Source organism: Parasteatoda tepidariorum, chromosome 1, assembly GCF_043381705.1.
Source record: "Parasteatoda tepidariorum isolate YZ-2023 chromosome 1, CAS_Ptep_4.0, whole genome shotgun sequence".
In the NCBI taxonomy this organism is placed as follows: domain Eukaryota; kingdom Metazoa; phylum Arthropoda; class Arachnida; order Araneae; family Theridiidae; genus Parasteatoda; species Parasteatoda tepidariorum.
Genome location: NC_092204.1, coordinates 79,619,283 through 79,639,042, shown reverse-complemented (window position 1 = coordinate 79,639,042; position 19,760 = coordinate 79,619,283). Strand labels below are relative to the sequence as shown.

Below are 19,760 nucleotides of genomic sequence, written 5' to 3'. Positions count from 1 at the left end.
ATATATATATATATATATAAGTGTATTTTGACCAGCTTTATATTATAGAGATATGAGTTTATATTGCAAATAGTTTCATAAGTAATGAAACCTTAAAATTAGCATGAATATTGAGTCTTTTTTTATTGAGTCTTTTATTAACATATTTCTGAATATGATATCTTTGATATTTTTGAATATGATTTTGAATATGCAGTAGTAAATTGATTTGAGATATTTTACTACAGCAGTATAGACTTTCTCTCAAAAAAAAAATTTTGGTAAAAAAAAATCTTTTAATATCTTTCTAATAGTAAAAATAGAATCTTTTAATGTTTTTAAATATCTTTTGAATAAATATTTATGACACCAGTCAAGAAAAAAAAATAAGTGAGTTATATCACGGATATTATAGTATGTTTCGCTAAAAAAAAGAAGCTTGCGAAGCATAATAATCAACAGTTTTTTTTAAAAAATAAAAATCCCTCATTTAAAATTCCAATAACAGCGTTATATTGCAATAAAAAAATAAAAAAAACTGACTATATTTTTACGGAGCTTGATAGTCCACGGTCACGCAAGTTTGTTGTGTACTCTTACCAAATGGATATTTACTTACTGGAAGAAAATGTTTGTTTAAAGATATAAACTACCTGGCAACAAGTTTACTTACGTTTAATGTCAACACGTACTGATGAGTTATTTGAGCCAACGTCATTTTTTGCCGAACACGTGTAAGTGCCAAGATGAGTTCTTTTAATATGCATAAGGTGTAAGCTTCCATTTTTCTGGAATATCGTGGGAGAGTTTTCAATGGGCTGCCCGTCTAAAAACCATTTTTTTTCATTTATCGTGGGATTTGCATTAACGTCACAAAGAAGAACAACGCTGCTGTTTTCTCCACTCGACTTCTGGATGCTCCGTATTATTTTTACAGTCACATGGGGTTTGTCTGAGAGAAAGAAAATAAATAAAATTGAGTTGTGTTTAATTTTAATTAAGATTAATTAAGTTTTGAAATACCTGCTTAAGCATTAAATATTTTTTATAGACTTGCGAATACCGTAAACTAAATGTAAGACGAAATTAGTGGCGATCAATCATTATTCTGTCGTGCAAATAATAAAAAAGTTCCTCATGGTAGATTTCGAGAATAGGGACTTGACTTGAATATTTGCTTTCCGTTGATAATGCTGCGAACACAAAAATGGAATTTTGAAAAAATATGCCGATAAAACCAAATTTTTATTTGAAGGAAAAAAAATTGTGCTATAAGAAGCTTATGCATAAATGCAAAATGCATAAAAATCTCAATTTTGAATTTTTTGTTACTCACGTTAATTTTTCTCTTGCACGTATTTACATTTTACAAACATACCGAACGCAATCTAGTAAAATTACCGTACTGTATGGTAATGGCATTTCTGGTAAAAAATAAGGACATAACTCTAGTAATGAAACCTAAATATACGGTATTTAAAACATTAATTTTGTAAATTGTCGGCTTTAATGACACAGAGAACTAGAAATTCTGGTTTTAAAAATTATAGTTCTTATTACCACACATTTCACAAAATATACATACAAAAATAAAAACTGAGTTTAATCTAATAAACAGTTTTTAAGCCAGGTTCTAAGGTTTTAAAATAAAATAAAACTACAAAATTTTAGATTAATTAACAACTTTTATCGCAGATAATAAAACAATATTTTATTATTCATTTTACCGAAATCATTACCGAAGTGCTTTGGTAAAAACTAAGGAGGTCTATGGTGTTCCCACAGAGCAAAAACATGGCAATTTTACCATATTCTGGTAGTTTTGACTAAACTTTCTTTCTCAGTGTAACCTGGTAAAATCATCTCAACAACTTTTCTTTTGCCCTCACTGATCACTAAGGCTATTGAACTAGGTCAGAAATTTTAGCAAACAGTACATGTTAATTTTAGCCATCAAAATATTTATACTTCTACAAAACCTTAAAAGGGCGTTAGATTAATAAGATATTTAGTTATATAACAAATCATTACTTCAAATTGTGATAAAACATGTGTATCGTTATAGTTTCAAAAGTGTATTTATATTATTGAAATTAATTTTTATATGAGAAAGAATATATTCCTGCAGATTACTGTAATTATTCTTAATTCAAAAATTAAAACTAAATTTAAATTTAAGAATTTTTTTGTTGATCTAAGTAAGCTTTTTAATCATGGATTTAATATGGACTTCTTTTTCGTAATACAGATTTCAGATGATGTGGTGATATGCATAATTTTACACATTTTTGTTATGAAATAATCAATGTTTGTTATTTATTACTCGTCTTAGAAATATAAAAATTGCTTTATTTAAGAAGAAGATACATGCAACCAACTTTTTTTTTGTAAACAGTTATGCATTAAATGATAAAAATTATTGAAAAAAATCTATATTAAAACAGAAAAAAATGCAATCTTGCGAAGGATTTCTTTAATTTCAAGGATCTCAATATCCTTCTGTTTTTTCGTTCGACAAATTTCGGCTAAATGGACGAAAAATGACATTTTACTTAAATGCATAAATATTGTTAGAAATAGCGTTGAAATAACATTAAAACAACGCTATTTAACAGACATGTCCATTTATACATGGTTTCTTGAATACATTTCTTTGAAAAAAACATGAAAATGTCAAAATATATATATGCGATGAGCACAATTTTCGAATGTTTCAGGTTTAGTTTTGATTATAGTAAATTAATTGCTTAGAAAAACTGATATATGTCCCCCGTAACTGTGTATTTAAGTTTTTTTTAATTTTTTATTTAGAAGTTAGGGATATTTTTCTGTACTTAATGTTAGCATTTTGTAAGGATAAAAATTGTGTTACTCTTTACTTTTGTTACAAATCTAAAACAACAGTAATATTTATGTAAGCAACTTAAAAAAACGATATTTTTGATTTTAAGTTCATTTTGTAAACAGATTTACGTACAAAACACTAACTGCCTATGCTAAGTCAAACAAGTTTCGTTGCTTTGCTGACTATGTTTTTACTGATATTATCCGATGTCTGAATTTTCCGCTACATTATTCAACGTTGATGTGACGTGCTTACTTTTATAATTGTATTATTATGCTTATTTATATTGTGCTTATTTTTATATCTATTATTGCTATTATTTATATCGTGCTTATTTATATTTTAATAAAAAACATCAATGTTTAATTAAGAAAAACGTGAATTATAAACGAAAAAAATTACCATCGCTGGCAAAAATACTGCAAATTAACAAAACCATACCATATGATTCATAAAAAAATAAGTTAGATGGTATTATTTTAACATAAAATTTATTTAATTCTTAAAATAAAAGAAGCGAAACCATTTATTTGTTAAAACAAGTCATTAAAAAAGACAATTGCATATTAAATGATAAATTTATGGTCAAAAACTATTAATGCGTTTACCGTTTCAGAATTATTCAAACAGTAAAAAAGAAGTTTGTTGAGTGACATAATGGCCAATATCGATTATTATTACAGTAAATGCAAAAATAATACCGGATGAAATTACGGTATGAAATTTCACTTTGAATGCATTAACCGTGAAATCCATTTAACCGTAAAATATCATACGGTACTTTTTACAATAACATTTTTTTAATTAGGGTAATACAGTGATTTTACAGTAATCATTACCGTAATCATTACAATAGGAATGACGATACAAAAGATTTTTTGTTCCGTAACATGCTTCAGTCTACGGGAAAAAGTGCCGGCATTCTAAAAGCTGGTATTTTACCGTAATTTGATCCAAAATTTTTTACAGTGTGCATTCTGTTGAAATCAGTATCTTTACTAACACGAATTTAAAAAAAATCTTGAAATAATGAATAAATTTTAAGTTTCATTACTATTAAGCAATATAAACAAATACAGTACTCACAAATGACATTTAAGACGCATTCCTCTTCCAAAGTGTAGTTTAGTATATTCGGATTTGTTGCTACGCATTTCACTTTTAGTCCATTATCTTCTTCAGAAATAAGACGATGGAAGAAGCTTATGGTTACACTTCCTTTATTTTTAATGATAGTTCTTGGTGAAGCATCATATGTTTCATTTATAAACCATTGAATAGAAGCTTTGGGGTGTGATCCATTGCATGTGCATGTTAATTGCAAAGTAGAACCAGCGATTAACGGCTGTTTGAAATTGCTTTTCATCAAGATGTTTGTTGGTGGAACTGTAAAATAAGCTGTTAAAGGTCTTATACGTATTGCAAGTTAAAAAAAATGTCTGTCAAAAAAAAAATAAAAAAAACATTATTTTTTTAAAAAAATATTTCATATTATAAAAATAATTTAACTGGATTAATTTATTAGTTAGACATTTTTAGAGAAATTCACCATATTATGTATTATACACGCTCATTGAGGTATTCATTATCATGAAATAGCATATTTACTTTTGAATATAACATTATAACATTTTGAATGATGAGATGTTAACTTTTATTCAGCATCTCAACATAGGCATAATTCCTTTTAACATAACTAAACCACTTTTATTAGATGCTTTTAAAAGTTATTGATTTAGTTCTATACCTTTACAATTATAAGTAATCGGGACTTTCTTATAGTTCTATTTCGCGCTCAGAGTAGTCATATCAGAAAAAAAATTTTAATGATTTCATTTTTAGCATCCACAAAATAATTTTTTAGTGAGAGTTATTGATTTTTTTCCTTTTTATCAGACAAAAAAACATTTGACGAAAGTTTATAAAACAATATTTTGTTTCCTTTTGTTAATAGACTAGAAAATGTATGAAGATTTCTCATGAAATGCGATTAAAACAATTTTCATTAATACGCTAAGGAACGCTATTAATACGCTAAGGAAGAGACAGTAAAATTTATAATTTCCCACATTTTCTTTTTTAATGAATATGAATTATTTTATTTTTATCTTTTGGAATTTGACACTTGGATATTCCAGTTACTATTTATAAAATATTTTTAATAAATATATTTATTAATTTCATGCGTTAAATGAGAAGACAAAACCGTGGAACGTTTAATTCAGGAAAATTTAATTTTGCCGGTGACTTATTTACTTAAATACATAAAAGAATTAATTTTGGTTTGAAACAAAGCTTAATGGAATAGAATTTCATTTTAAATGAGGGAAAAAAATTTCTTTGCTTACTTTCCATTAAATATAACTAGATTTAAAATCTTGAGATTACGATATTTTTTTAAATATGTATTCAGTATTCTAAATTCTCTAAATATCATCAGTAATTAACTGAACACAAAATGTAAAAGTCCATTTTTTTAGAAACATTTTTTTTATAAATATGACGAAGACTAAATATATGCATTGAGCGGGCATTATTTTGCTGAAATATATTAATAAATACTACGCAAAACATTTAGTTCAGAAATAAATCTTAATTTAAATATTAAGTGAATGACTCCAAAAACGACGTAAATATTTAAAAGCGATGTAAATTTCAACCAAGGATGCTTTTCTCATTATAATATTTTTTAAGTACGCAGAGTCGAATAAATTAGATAAACTACAATTAAATAGCTTTTGGGAAGCATTTTCATCGCCGTAAAAAACATGCATTCTTGGTAAATTTGATTTCGTGTTTATTTCATCCGAATATTCCAGACACGCACGTCGTTTAAATTCTTTCATGAAATATTAATATCCAACTTTTTACTCTCACATGTAATCGAATAACGTAGCTTTTTCTACTTTAAATTCCAACATTCTCTGAAAAGTAAATACGCATGCATGTTTTAATTTTATTTATTCATTTTAATTGAGATTTAATGCAATAAAGGTTCTATATTAAATTTACTACGTTTAGCTAATTGCTTGTTTTTGTATGAATCGTTTTTTATACAAAATGCGGTTTTGCTCAATTATTTTTTTATGTGTGCAATTCAAAGAGAAATTAACAGTTATTGTTTCTAATTTATTATTAAAATTATATATTAACGGAACGTAGTTTATAGCAGAAACCATAAATTTTAAAATCCTTAAAATGATCAGAAAAATTGATATCATTAATATGATTATAGCTTAAGGAACGGGAAAGAAGTGGAAACCGACATATAAAAGTAATGGGAAGTTTGAGAGGTTATTACAAGCTACACTTTATTACTGATTTAATAAGTTTTCTTGTCTTTTTTGCCAAATAATCATAATACATTCATTGGATATAGGATGTAGCAGCGATATCATATTTCAAGTATTTAATAAGACTGAGAAACTAACATCAATCACAGACTTTGATGCCATTATAGGCATTGCATATTTCCTAGCTTTTAGATGTCTTTAATTTCACAAAATTAAAATTTTTTAATCATTCTTGCTTCAATTTTAATTACATTAAATAAATTATTTAATTATTTTCACGCCTGTTAAAAAGCGAATATAAATATTTTATACTCTTCTTAACAATCAGTGTAATGGGTAACTTTTTAATTCAATACAAGTAACTCATTAATTCCAAATCGCGACTAAATCGAACAATAAAATATATTTTTAACTCTATGCTGCTTTATTTCTCTAACCACGCAATTGTTTCGGTAGCAAGGTTACATTAATTTATCAAGGTATTTTTGGTGATTAAGCTGTAGCCAAACTATTTAAAATTTATTAATAATAACGTGGGGTTGGCTTTGTTTTTGGCTAATTAATCTATCAAAAATGGATCTATGAACCTCTAACAGGATGAAGCACAGCATCAACAGCAGTATATTTGAATGTTTGTGAGGTGCCAGGAACATTGACATGAATCACATAATTGTAACTTAGAAAAACCAGCAAAAAAAGGGAAACATATCTTTCAATGTAAGAATTTGTTTATATACATATATATTAAAAAAATATTTGATGGAAATAAAATATTTTGATTTCTTTTCTAATATATTTTTGAATTAAAAATCTCAAAGATGCTCTGTAAAAATTGTGGTTTAACCCGAATTCAGTGTAGAAAGATTCCGAAAACTGTGTGAAATTACTTCACATTAATACCGAATCGAGATTAATACTCACTTTAAAGGGTGTAGTTAAATCTTGTTATCAATAATTGGTAACGCTTACTTCAAGCTTAGATGCATTTACTCCTTTCATAAATTATTTCCGTTTTTCTTTTGGCACATTTAGAAACCGTCATAGCAACGACACATTGTTCACAAATCAGCAAAGATGTTCAAAATGTGTTTTCACTTCCCGCGAACCAAAACTGAATATTCTACAGGAGCAGAAGTAAATGTTTCATAAAGATATGCATAGGTTTTTAGTTGTATAATGAAGATAATTATGTTAGGATTGGTGTAGAAAAAATATTGGTAACAAATAAAATAGTTTTATTTTTTTTCAGCGTATTTTTGAACTTAAAATCTCTAAGTGCTACAGGTAGTATTTGAATCCTAGTTAAAATGCTCTGAAAGTGTTGATTAAATGTTTAAAAAATAGGGCACAAAAGTTTGCAAATCTAAATTTCGATGCCAAATTCACAGTTCAGTGATCTTTTAATATTTTGATATGTCCGTTAGATTTCAATTCGATTATAATAGAGTAGATCATATCAGGGATATGGAAATAAAACTAGATTACTCTAAAACACCGGGTTTGGCACCTTAAATTAAAGAAAAATACTGATTTTCTTTTCAGAATTGCTAAGTTCGAAAATCAAACTACGTATACGTTTATATTTAGAGGCAATAATTTAGATTATTTTAAAACTATAACTAGATGACTTAATTATACAAAAATATAAATGCAACTCTAAATCGAAAAAAAAAATCATTATTCAGTTTTGGTAGAGTATATCCGCAATATTCTACTGGTAAAAAGGTGATGATTTCCGATATGATTGAGAATTAGACACATACCGTAAACCGGGGCGAGTCTACCCATTTTAGTCTTATTTAATTTTCACTATTTTAAATTGCAAATACAATTTTTTTTACAGACGGAGGACTTAGTTCAGACTCTAAGGAAGATGGCGCTGTAGTAGTTTGATCCGTTTTTATGTATTTAGTGTCTTTTTAACCGACGTGTTCAAACGTCTTTTGAGAGATTTGTATTGAAAATCAGCAAACCTTTAGTTGGTGCTCCGTAAGTATATTATTATTATTACTATTTTCACTTTGGTTAAGTGATAAACTTATCTAAGACTAAGATTACATTAATTTTATATGAAAAAAAACAAAAAGAATGTAAGTTTTGCTGTTGTAAACAAAAAGCCAGAATTCGCGGGGCGAGTCTACCCATTCGTATTTAGTTTTAATAAAGCATAATAATATAATTTAGAACTTTGTTTATATTAAAATTAAGTCATTTTAAATGAATTTGAGTATATTATTTTAATTCTGCATTGATAAATTTATCATTAATAAGAAAATTTATAGGTTAAATATAAATGTAAATATAAAATATGTTTATTTTACCTATTTTTTCAATTTTTATATTACAAAATTAACTTTTTTTATTTAATGCAAGTTAAATAAATTATTATTTATAAATTATTATTACCTCCCAAAAGAATGGGAAAAGGATTTTTCATGATTCCCAATGTTTGAATTTCGATTTTGTTAATAATCTTTAATTATTATTATTTATTAATTATTTAATTGTAAATTTATATTAATTTTAATTTATTTTTATCAACAATAATCAGAAAAAAATGTTATTTTATAATGTTAATGATTATAAAAACAAAACTGTGATCAAAATGTGATAATCGATCAAATACTCAATTTGTGTTATTTTATGAATAAAAAAATGGAATATATAATAAAGTTATGAATTTTACTTCATAAATATCCTATATAGTAACTAAAATAACAATTTAATAGTAAAATTTGATTATTTACAATGTTAACATTCATTTTAGTAGAATGTGTAGACTCGCCCCATACGAGAGATTTGTCAGCAGTTCTATAAAAATATACAGTAACAGCGTAACTGTTAATATTTTCTAAAATCGATTTCACAGCTTTAAAGAAGGATAAATAGCGATTCCGAAACACCTATTAAAAGCCTTTTTTCATTAATATTTACAAAAGTTTGACCACTTGAAAGTTGACAAACTGAAAAAATGAGTAGACTCGCCCCTCTTTACGGTAGTTAAATAGTTTTCAGACGTTAAAAATTTAATTATTTTAATTTAAACTAGCCAAAAGTCTTTTACGATAAACTTAAACCATTCTTTACATAACAACTATATTAATCTCAACACACATGAATATCTTATCTATCAAATCACGTCATGATTAAGATGATTTAGTACAACGTTCTGAGATGTAATTTAAGTGACAAATAATCTGGCCTCCAAGTAGTATGCCTATAATTATCCATGCAAGTCATGACTCTAACCGTGCCAGATTTCGAACCTAAGTTCAAGACTTGACGAAGACTGATTGTGGGGATAACGCTAAAATACCAGTGCATAAAATATGTCATGATTGAAATGTTTTGAACATGACATAGATTAATAGACCAATACCATACCGCTTTGTTCAAAATGTTTCGAAATTAATCTGTTGACAGAACAGTAAAAGTGTGACGAAATTGTTAAATAAGATTTAAGCCTATAAGGTTACGCAATTTGAATGCGATTTTGGAATGGAATTACTATATTAGTATAGAATGAAATATGGGCTATGAGGAACTGTGCTTTAAAATTAGTGATCTGAAAATTAATTATAGCATGCGATTAAAATTTGGAAGTGCTTTAACATAAGTCGAAATAGCTGTCTGCTCTTGAAAATTGAAATATAATATGTTGGTACCAGTCTTATTGGAAATATGATACATTTTCGATAGTTTATTTCACCTATTATGTACAACTTAAATTTTAATATCTAAGATTTGCTCAAAAACTTAAAGTACAATTATTATATTTTGAATCCTTAACTAACATTTTGGTAATAAATACTGTATTATATCTTGAGTGCAGCAAAAAATTTCAATAACTTCAGAAAAAAATTTTTTTTTTTTGGTTTTTTCTGAAATTTCGAAATTGAAATAAAAGTTAACAAGTGCGAACAAGAACAAATAATTTCAGTATGCAAAATTAAATATGTAGTTATATACCGTTGTTACAGGGGTCATACCTTTTATTGCCAGCTTGCTCCAAAAAATCAGGATTTAGAATTTAAATAATGCTTATTTCTCAGACATTCGTAATGCAAATTACAGACCCCGACAATCGATTTTTTTTATATAAATTTATTAAAAATAAATAAATTCTAAAGTATAACAAATAATTATAAGTGAAGTCTTTCGATTAATAAATAAATTTTATTTGTTGCAAAGTAGCAGCATTTTGCTGCAATCCAGAGACCCTAACGTAATTTTTAGCAATGGGTTGTGATTATCTTTATTCTATCACTTTTCTGCAGAAGCAATTGCTTTTGAGAGTCAAAATTTTTGTGTACAATGATTGTGCACAATGATTTCGTAGTATCCTTTTCTTATTTAATAAAACTGGAAAAATAGCAGATGTTTAGCTCGACATTGGAAAAAAGAAAAAAAAAGCAACATATTATACAAAAATTACATTAATTAAAAGGAATGAAATTCTAGTTAAAGAAAATTATAAAATATTTTATAATTAAAGTTGTAGAGAAAATTAAACAAACACACAAATTAAAAAGAAATTAATTAACTTCAGTTGTATTATACAATAATTTTTCCAGGTTTTTTAGACGCACCTTATATACTTCAAAACAAAATTTTAATGGTCATTTTCTCAAGACAATAACAGCCGGATTTTAGACTAAACTATGACCGCCATTTAGGGTCAATATAGCCCTTATGAGAAATTTATGGTATTCTAAAGGGAATTATTTTTCAATTGATGGATATTGTTAAAATAATAATGTATAAAGGTTTTTAAAGACGATTTTTGTACTTTTTTATTCTCGTAATGTCAATATAACAACGCAGTATAATATTGTATAACAGATATTTCTTTGGATGGCGTACAAGTCATACAAAAATAAACGTAACACACGAATACAAACAATACACATTAGCACACATGTTTTAAAATATGGTTCCAACATATGTTAAATATTAGAGTATGCGTACAGTATAACCTTGTGACTTTAGTGGTAATAAAATTGGCAAATTGGTTTCTAACATTTCTCATAGCTATCGGAAGTTTTATCATGTCCCTTTCTAAGTTAAAGATTGTGATTAATGTATTTTCTTTTTCTCTACTTTTTTTATTTCACCAAGCAAAAGAATGAGCTCAATGTGTAATTAGGGTGACAAAAAATTTCTTGAAAACTATCCAAGCAATGAAGACAAGAATATCATAAACGTTATAAAAAAAGGCAGGCTATCTGCAGAATAGAATAATTTATTAGCATCTAGTATGCTAAAGTTTTGTTCTATTGCAGTAAGTGACTGGACTTAGCTTTAACTTTTAATCTATGCTGTTGCCTGCAAATGCATTCACATAAATGCTGAACTGAGTTATGACATTCTTTTACTTTCTCACATAAACATTGAGTGTTTTGTTTACAAATTCTAGTTCAAAATATAAATGTCATGACGAAGAGGTGACACTGCAAATAGTTAAGAGTTATTCAGACGTACAATGAGGATTATGTGAGCATTTATTTAAAGGAAAAGAAATTATCTGCAAATCTTATTAAGAAAAGAAATTATCAGTAATCCCACTGTGTTCTGAATTTATGTGTGGATCCATACTTAGAGCACCGTATTTTCCCAGAGTTGTAATTCAGTCGGCCATTTTTTAAATTTGCACAAATGAAGATAAACGCTTATTTTTTTTGTATTTTATGTAACTTAAAAACAAAAAAACTTGTAGTCAAAGTTATGTGGCTTGTTCAACATGCAATAAATTTGTATTTTAGCGAACGTGGCAATGACTACTCACCAAAAATTCTTTCTTGTCCAGTATTATAACTGTTTATAATCAGGATGTAAATTAATTCTTTCAGATACAATCATGAATTTGTTATTCAATAAGAGTTCAACTAAGCTACTTAGCATCGAATCTAAGATTCCATATAATTTAACGGAAACAATTGCGTGGCATTTTTTCAAGTCTGTGTTAACCCTAATGTGTGCTCTACAAGTCAGTTTTACAAGTTTTCGCAGTCTTGCGAAATCAAAAACAGACATGAAACTTCAAAAATTAACGCTTTCTTTGCGGGGATTAAATGAACACTTTTGGCTGCTTTAGGTATTTCTATGATTATTTATTTTAAAAATTAGCATAGACTCTTGTAGCTTCGATACAGTATACCCTGAAACAAATTAGGAAAAGTCAAAGAATGTGAGCTTCGAAGATCATATGCTTCTTAAAAAACAACATAGAAACTAGCAAAATATGATCAAAATGGCCCCATTGGCGCTTCTAGTGTTAAAGAATAAACTACCATTGTTAAAATTTTCAATTATGTTTTTCTAGAAAATAATGCAAATTGTCATAAATTATCTATAATTTTTGAGTTTCTACTTAACTCTAACTATTAGATGTGTCTAATGAATAAAATATTAAGAGCATAGTCTTTTTAGTGGAACGTCATAAATTATGGACTAGAGTCTGGAATATGTTTAAATATACATGCTCTACGAGTTAATGTTGTGAGTTCTTAGACCCTGTGAAAAATTCCGGATTAAACTGCTATAAAAAGTACCGCCAACTGGAACATATTACAGTACAAAAATTCTGACATCCTGTAATTTTTTTCAGAATTAATTATGTTATAGACACTAAATCACTTTAATTAAATATATATTACTGTTAACATCACGGTATAATATTTAACGGTAAAATGGTTTTTATGGACGATGCAATCAAAGTGTAAGTATTTTATTCGGTAATTTGATCCGGTTATTTTTAGCAATGTAACTTAATTGAATTAAAATGAACTTTTTGTTGCAACAGATTGAAAAATTTACTCTGTCGATGAATTTGGTTTATTTCATGCAAAATAGAAATAAGAATTTTCTACAGAAAAGAGATACCGAATGAAAACTACATGATATCAAGTAAAAGGTGGTGTTGGAGAGATTATATTTCATATTTACACCATAAATTTATTATGAGCTCAAATAGTAATAATGGAAAAATTAATATTTTTTCTTTGAATAATTTAGCATATGAAATACAATTCAAATATTTGTGATCATAAAGAAAGATTTTAACTCCAATATTCCTTTAAATATTATTAAATAACATTAGATAATTGCTCATTTAATTATACAATATTTTAGCGGAATTAAGTAATTTCCAATACGCGCTTTGCAAATGTATTCCAAATAATAAAAAAATAGTAATAAAATTACTCCATGCATATGAACTTTAATTAGGTTTTGAATTACACAGTCGTATTGGGCTTTATAATGACGCATATCACATTCAAGATTTCCAAAATAAACCAACATCTTAAATAATATATTTAATTTTTTGCTTTAAATTAGAATTCGGAATTATTCACCTATTTTATACAATTTTTTCTCTTTTGCTCAAAAGGGTATACCGGTAATTTTTTGCGATGTTTAACATTTTCATCAAAATGAAACTTAAGAAAGAAAGACTCTAAAAAATGTAGTGAATAGTTTAGCGAATTTTTTCTCAATTTCTGAAGATAATGGTTGTTGTTCTTTTAATTAGTTTTACAAAGTTTTCAGCAGAAGACACAAAGCAGAGTTAATTGAATATCTTAGAATAAAAAGGAATTAATTACATTGCTCATTCATTATTTTTTTTGAAAGAACCGATGGATGTTTAACCCTAAAGTATACATTTAACACTGGCTTTGTTTGCCGGTATCATTGGTTTTATAAGCAAATAAACAAAAATATTAGATTTTGAAGATTGCAATTAAGATATTTTTACTAATGACTTTTAGTTTTAATTTGTTGCAATTGGTTTTAGCAATTTATGAAGTTAAACACGGCTCATTGAAATATTTAAATAAAAATTACTCTGAGAAACTGTTTTAACTTATTTTATTTTTCAACGTCTACATTTTCAGCTTGATAATATAGTTTTAAATATTATAAGATTCCTTGTCCCAATTGAGGCTTAAATTTCTAAATGATACATTTTTAATCAGTACAAATGTGTTTAATAATAAAACTTGTAACAATAAATATACAAAATAAATATGTAAATAAGCATTCACTTGTTGTGCAAAAAAGGACAGTAAACTTAGTAAACGAAGCCAAGTGAAAGATTTCTTATTTTAACTGCAACTTTTTTCGAATAATGCTGAATGCTTTTTAATCGAAAAATGTATTTAGAATCAAAAACTATCCACTGAGAAATAAGTATGGTTAAATCTAATAAAATATGGTAAATATGGTTCCTGGGTTTACTGGAACTCCAAAAAGCTCGTTAATTTTTACCGAAGTGCTCAATGATTTTGGAAAAATTTACTTAGAAAACTGGTTTTATATTATAAGATAAAATTTTACAAATATGGAAAATTTGGTAATTTTTTTTTCCTGAGATCGTAGAGCATCGCATAAAAAGAATTTATTCGGTTAAGGTTACTTTTCAATTCTGTATCATTTACTAAATGCTTGGTAATATGAACTATAATTTTGAAAACCCGAATTTCCGGTAAACCGCTACCATAACAATGGAAAAAACTGAACGAATAGTTAAAATAACATATATTTTGGTTTCTTAATCTCAATTATTCTTTCTTATTTTTTTAAACCAGAAATGTCATTACCATAGAGCGTTGCTCCTGAATCTTTTTATCGCCACTGACAGGTCAACGTTTGATAACTTTATTGCTGCTTGCTGAAGTGGAGAACGTTGGTTGTTTATATTTTAGACTTTTTTTATTTAATAATTTTAATTTAAATGTACTTAAACATGCTTTCAAAATAAAACACAACTGCATAAGCGGCATTGGTGCGGTTTTAGGTGACCTCTCTCTGATCCCGGTTAGCTTCTTGTCCGTGGAAAATTGCTCAAACCTAAGAAAATTGTGCCACAGCAAATAAAATGGCAATAGTTTAATGTTCTTTCGGTCGTTCGATTCCAATTTATCCACTGCCCGGGGGTTATAGAGCACTGCTATACAGTATAGTAATTGTACTAGAATTGTTTCCTCTGTGTACTATGGAGAACCAAAGAGTTTTCGATTTTTAGGAAAAATTTAATTAATGAAACATTTTACTTAGCCAAACTGTTTCCAAGCTGTGCGTTCAAGAGAATTTTTCGTTTTTATTACATTACTAAATGAATAAATTTAATACATTTCTAATACATAATAATATAATTTTAATACATTACTAAATGAATTGGTAAGCAACGACAGCTTTTTCGAGTAATACAAATGAATTTGTTTTGGAAACATTAACAATTCTATACAAGTCTCTAAAATTTTGTAACAAATGAATTAATATTTCGTTTAATTTGCAATGATCATAAGAAATAAGTAAAAATTCACAAGACTTACTTATTAAATCTAATGTAACTATTGAAATAACTGGTGTGGTTACATTATTATTCCAAGCTCTACAAGAAAATTTATTACCCTGATGAAACTTATTTAAGGTGGGAATAAGCAGGTCACTCCTTAAAAAACTTGTATTTCCATAGACCTGAAAAGTTGTATTAATCGTTCTTTCTCCAATCCACGATATATTAGGTAGAGGATGTCCTGTTAAAATATTTACCTAAAATTAACAACTTCAAGAACCTAATAAATATTAAATACATATCATGCTTCTAAAAGACCATTCAAAGTTTCAACTATGCTCATAATTCAAATTATACAATTCCTTAAAAGGATTGCAGTTATTGTGATAAATGTGATAATTGTGGAAATAATGATAAATGTAGCTAAACTGTGTTTCCTTTAATGACCATTGTTGGATAATATACCTTAAACACGGATTCAAAATCCATTTTCAAGTCTAAGTACAAACTTATACTTGTATTAGCACGAGTTCTTGTTAAAGTGTTGCCATAAGTAATCAGAAAAGACCTTGTAAAGGCCATAGTAAAAGGCATTGCTAATTCATATAAAAGTTTTGTCTACTTTGTATTTGTATAAGATAATTATTATATTTAACACAGATAATAAAAAACAATTAAAATTTCCTTTTTATGGTATGAAAACGTGTTATTCCTTGCATTAAAAATGCTACAGACAGGAATAATAAATACATTCGATATTTGTCTTTTTTCCTGTAATCATTTGTGGATTTTTCAGGGTTTTTATTTCAGGGTTTCCGTTTTTTCTTTAATTGATGTTAGTTTTATAAAGAGACTTTTTAAACTTTAAAATAATTTTTATTATTTTTGATGCTAGAAACCTCGTTTTTGGTGTATCTCATATGCATATACAGTCTAACTAATCTACCAAGTTTTAAAAACAAAATAAGCAATTAAATGTAAATGATTTTTCTACTGTTCATAAACCAAGCATATTTACTACATCTGTTAAAAAAGCTTTTCTTTAGGATAAATAATCTAGATTTTGTAATTATAAAATAGTTGAGACATACACAAAAGCATAAATGTAACACCAGTAAAACGTTCAATAACCTAATAAGCTCTGAAGTAGGCTCTCATTTTTTTCAAGTAGGTTGTATGTCAAATTACACTTTTTAAAATAAGTTTCTAATAGTGAACTCCACTGCAATCATTGAATATGAATAAAGTAAATTTTTGCGTGAAATCTATATATTAATTTAGTTTCCAATGATTAAAAAGCTATTTTCACGATATTGAATATCTGTTCCGGCTATAAATTGGAAGAGGAGTCTGATATCAGATTTAAAGATTTTAATATTCGAAGTTGCCAATTCTGATTAAGCAGTATTTGTAATTTTCAAGTTTATTTTGGTTGTTGATACAGTTCTTAATATTGTTGTTGTTTCCAGTCATTGAGGAAGAGGGGATGCGATTGTCCTTGTTATCAAGTGGAGCCATATATGGCTAAGAGTTTGACTTCTGACACACCTATACGTTATACTCGCTTTAAAAGGCGGTCCACACATACATGCATTCGTTCATCCACAGATTATAATTTTGACCTGATCCAGAGAACGACCACGGTTGGTATTCACGTACAAAGTAAAAATATTATGGTTTTACGCTTTGTTGACTTTTTTAGGGTGTACCTTTTTTGAGTTCAATCTCAATATAGGAGACTGCCAGAAATTATTCTAGGTGAAATACTTTTGAATGATTTATTTAAATTTAAATACTTAAATGAGAAGTATTTCTTTCTTCTTCTACAAAGCAACGGAAATGCAGATGATTAGAGAAGCTCTAATTACAAAAATTTAAGTGCTCTCTGCTGGTGACGTCCTGCGTGGATCAGACAATCAGATAACACTCACACATGACGCCACTTGCAAGCATTCAATTAAATCTCATCCGTAAATTGATTCAGCGTCATAATAAACTTATGCCTCAAAGTTATTACATTAGCATGCCATGTAACATAACCACATGATACAACTACGTTATACAACTATGTGATTAGTTGCAAAAACATAATTAAAACACAGTCTTCAATTGTGGCAAAATTTCTGAAATAGTAAAAAAATCATAATCATAATACCTCCTACGGCATCGCAAAATAAATGAAGTTCTTCTCCCAGGTGATAAGGACCAGCTATTGTGTTTACTTTATTACCGCTTTTATCACGTATAATAATTCCTTTTGGTGGCACTGTAAGACATCATTAATATAGAAAATTGCAAACAGTAATAGAAAAAATAAGAAAATAAGAAAAAATATATACGTAAAATTAAATTATTGTTTAGCCAATGCATTACTTGTGTTCATTATGTATTACAATATTTCCTTAACTGAAACACTCATGTAGCTATATAAATTCTCAAAATATTCTGTACCAAACCAATTGATTTTATATGTAAAATATTCAAATTGTATAACATGAAATATTTGCTATATTTAACCAATTTTATACCATTTTCTTACAGAGGAAAAAAATCATAAAGCGTCTACCGAACAAATTATGACTTTTCTTGTCGTCGGTTTTTCATTAGATAGTTTAGATTTTGCTCTATTCCTGGCAATTAATATAATACATGAAAAAGGCAGATTTGTAAGTCTTATATGTTAGACTTTTTTTAACAAGCATTTAGAAGACACATTTTTCGTAATTCAAATGAACCTTTTTTTTAAATAAGATAGGACACTCGAATTTTGAATTCGACTTGTAAACAAGTGGATTTTAGTCGAACAATGAAATTATATTATCACTTTCGCTAGACAAATGATTAGTCATACGTGCTAAGTTTTTTGTATGGTATTGCATTGTTGCATTGAAAATTGCGAAAGAAAAACTTCATAAACACACAATTTCAAATTTAATGACAATGGAAATGGAAATTGTAATCCTTTTATCATTAAAATTGTTTATGTATTTTAGAATTTCATTTAAAGCGGGGGAAAACTATCAGGGTTTGGATGTGAAGCAAGATTTATATTGTGTGGGAGCAGCTTCATATGTTTTTGCCACACCGGTGACTGTGACTGTGGGTAGTGAGAGGGGTATAAGTGTAGAATTTAAACATACATATAGAGGCAATAATGATAATAAACCTACACTTGTTACAAAGTGTAAGACATTCTTGCAATCAATTGAATGCATAGGCATTTTCAGACAAAATATCAATTAATAGAGTTATATACAAATTGGTATAGGTATTGCTTATGGTATTAATTATAGATATTTTTTACGATGCGCCATTTTAAGTAAAAATGCGAAAGGAGAAAATGAGATCAAGCTGTAATTTAAAAGTCATTCATTCCTAAAAAATACAAGCGTTATTTTTTAAATAATTAATAATGTAAGACTGTCTTTAAAAAAAACTTTTAGTTAAACGACGCTTATCTCTTGACATTCGACAATTTCTTTATTGTGCGAAATAGGTAGTTATTTCGTCCTTTGGTTGTTTATTTGACATTATTGGGAACACTTAGAAGGTATATTCAGACTTTTCTATACACTTTTTTCCCGTATTCCATTCATTACCTTGTTATTATATAGAAAGTTGCGGTAACGTAACAATTTCGGTAACGTATGCATGAAAACAAATTCTGACATACTTCTTCTTATTATTNACAACTATGTGATTAGTTGCAAAAACATAATTAAAACACAGTCTTCAATTGTGGCAAAATTTCTGAAATAGTAAAAAAATCATAATCATAATACCTCCTACGGCATCGCAAAATAAATGAAGTTCTTCTCCCAGGTGATAAGGACCAGCTATTGTGTTTATTTTATTACCGCTTTTATCACGTATGATAATTCCTTTTGGTGGCACTGTAAGACATCATTAAAATAGAAAATTGCAAACAGTAATAGAAAAAATTATAAAATAAGAAAAAAATATAAAATTAAATTATTTTTTAGCCAATGCATTACTTGTGCTCATTATGTATTACAATATTTCCTTAACTGAAACACTCATATGTAGCTATATAAATTCTTAAAATATTCTGTACTAAACCAATTGATTTTATATGTAAAATATTCAAATTGTATAACATGAAATATTTGCTATACTTAACCGATTTTATACCATTTTCTTACTGAGGAAAAAATCATAAAGCTTTTACGGAATTAAATTATGACTTTTCTTGTTGTCGGTTGGTTACCTAGATAGTTTAGATTTTGTTCTATTTCATGGCAATTAAAATAATACATGAAAAAGGCAGACTTGCAAATCTTGTATGTTTTTTTTTTTTTAACAAGTATTTAGAAAACACATTTTT

The 19,760-nt window shown here is 27.3% G+C and overlaps 1 protein-coding gene across 1 annotated transcript in view; it reads right to left on the bottom strand.

Moving 5' to 3' along the window:
• LOC107441083 (synaptogenesis protein syg-2) overlaps window positions 1–19,760 on the bottom strand; it is a 75,472-nt gene that overhangs the window by 16,878 nt on the left and 38,834 nt on the right. Inside the window, exons 5-8 of the mRNA XM_016054226.4 lie at window positions 17,571–17,681; window positions 15,453–15,656; window positions 3,911–4,210; window positions 653–931 (exon numbers count right to left, since the gene is read on the bottom strand). Of these exons, the coding sequence (XP_015909712.3) occupies window positions 653–931; window positions 3,911–4,210; window positions 15,453–15,656; window positions 17,571–17,681 (894 nt within the window). The remainder of the gene's footprint in view (window positions 1–652; window positions 932–3,910; window positions 4,211–15,452; window positions 15,657–17,570; window positions 17,682–19,760) is intronic.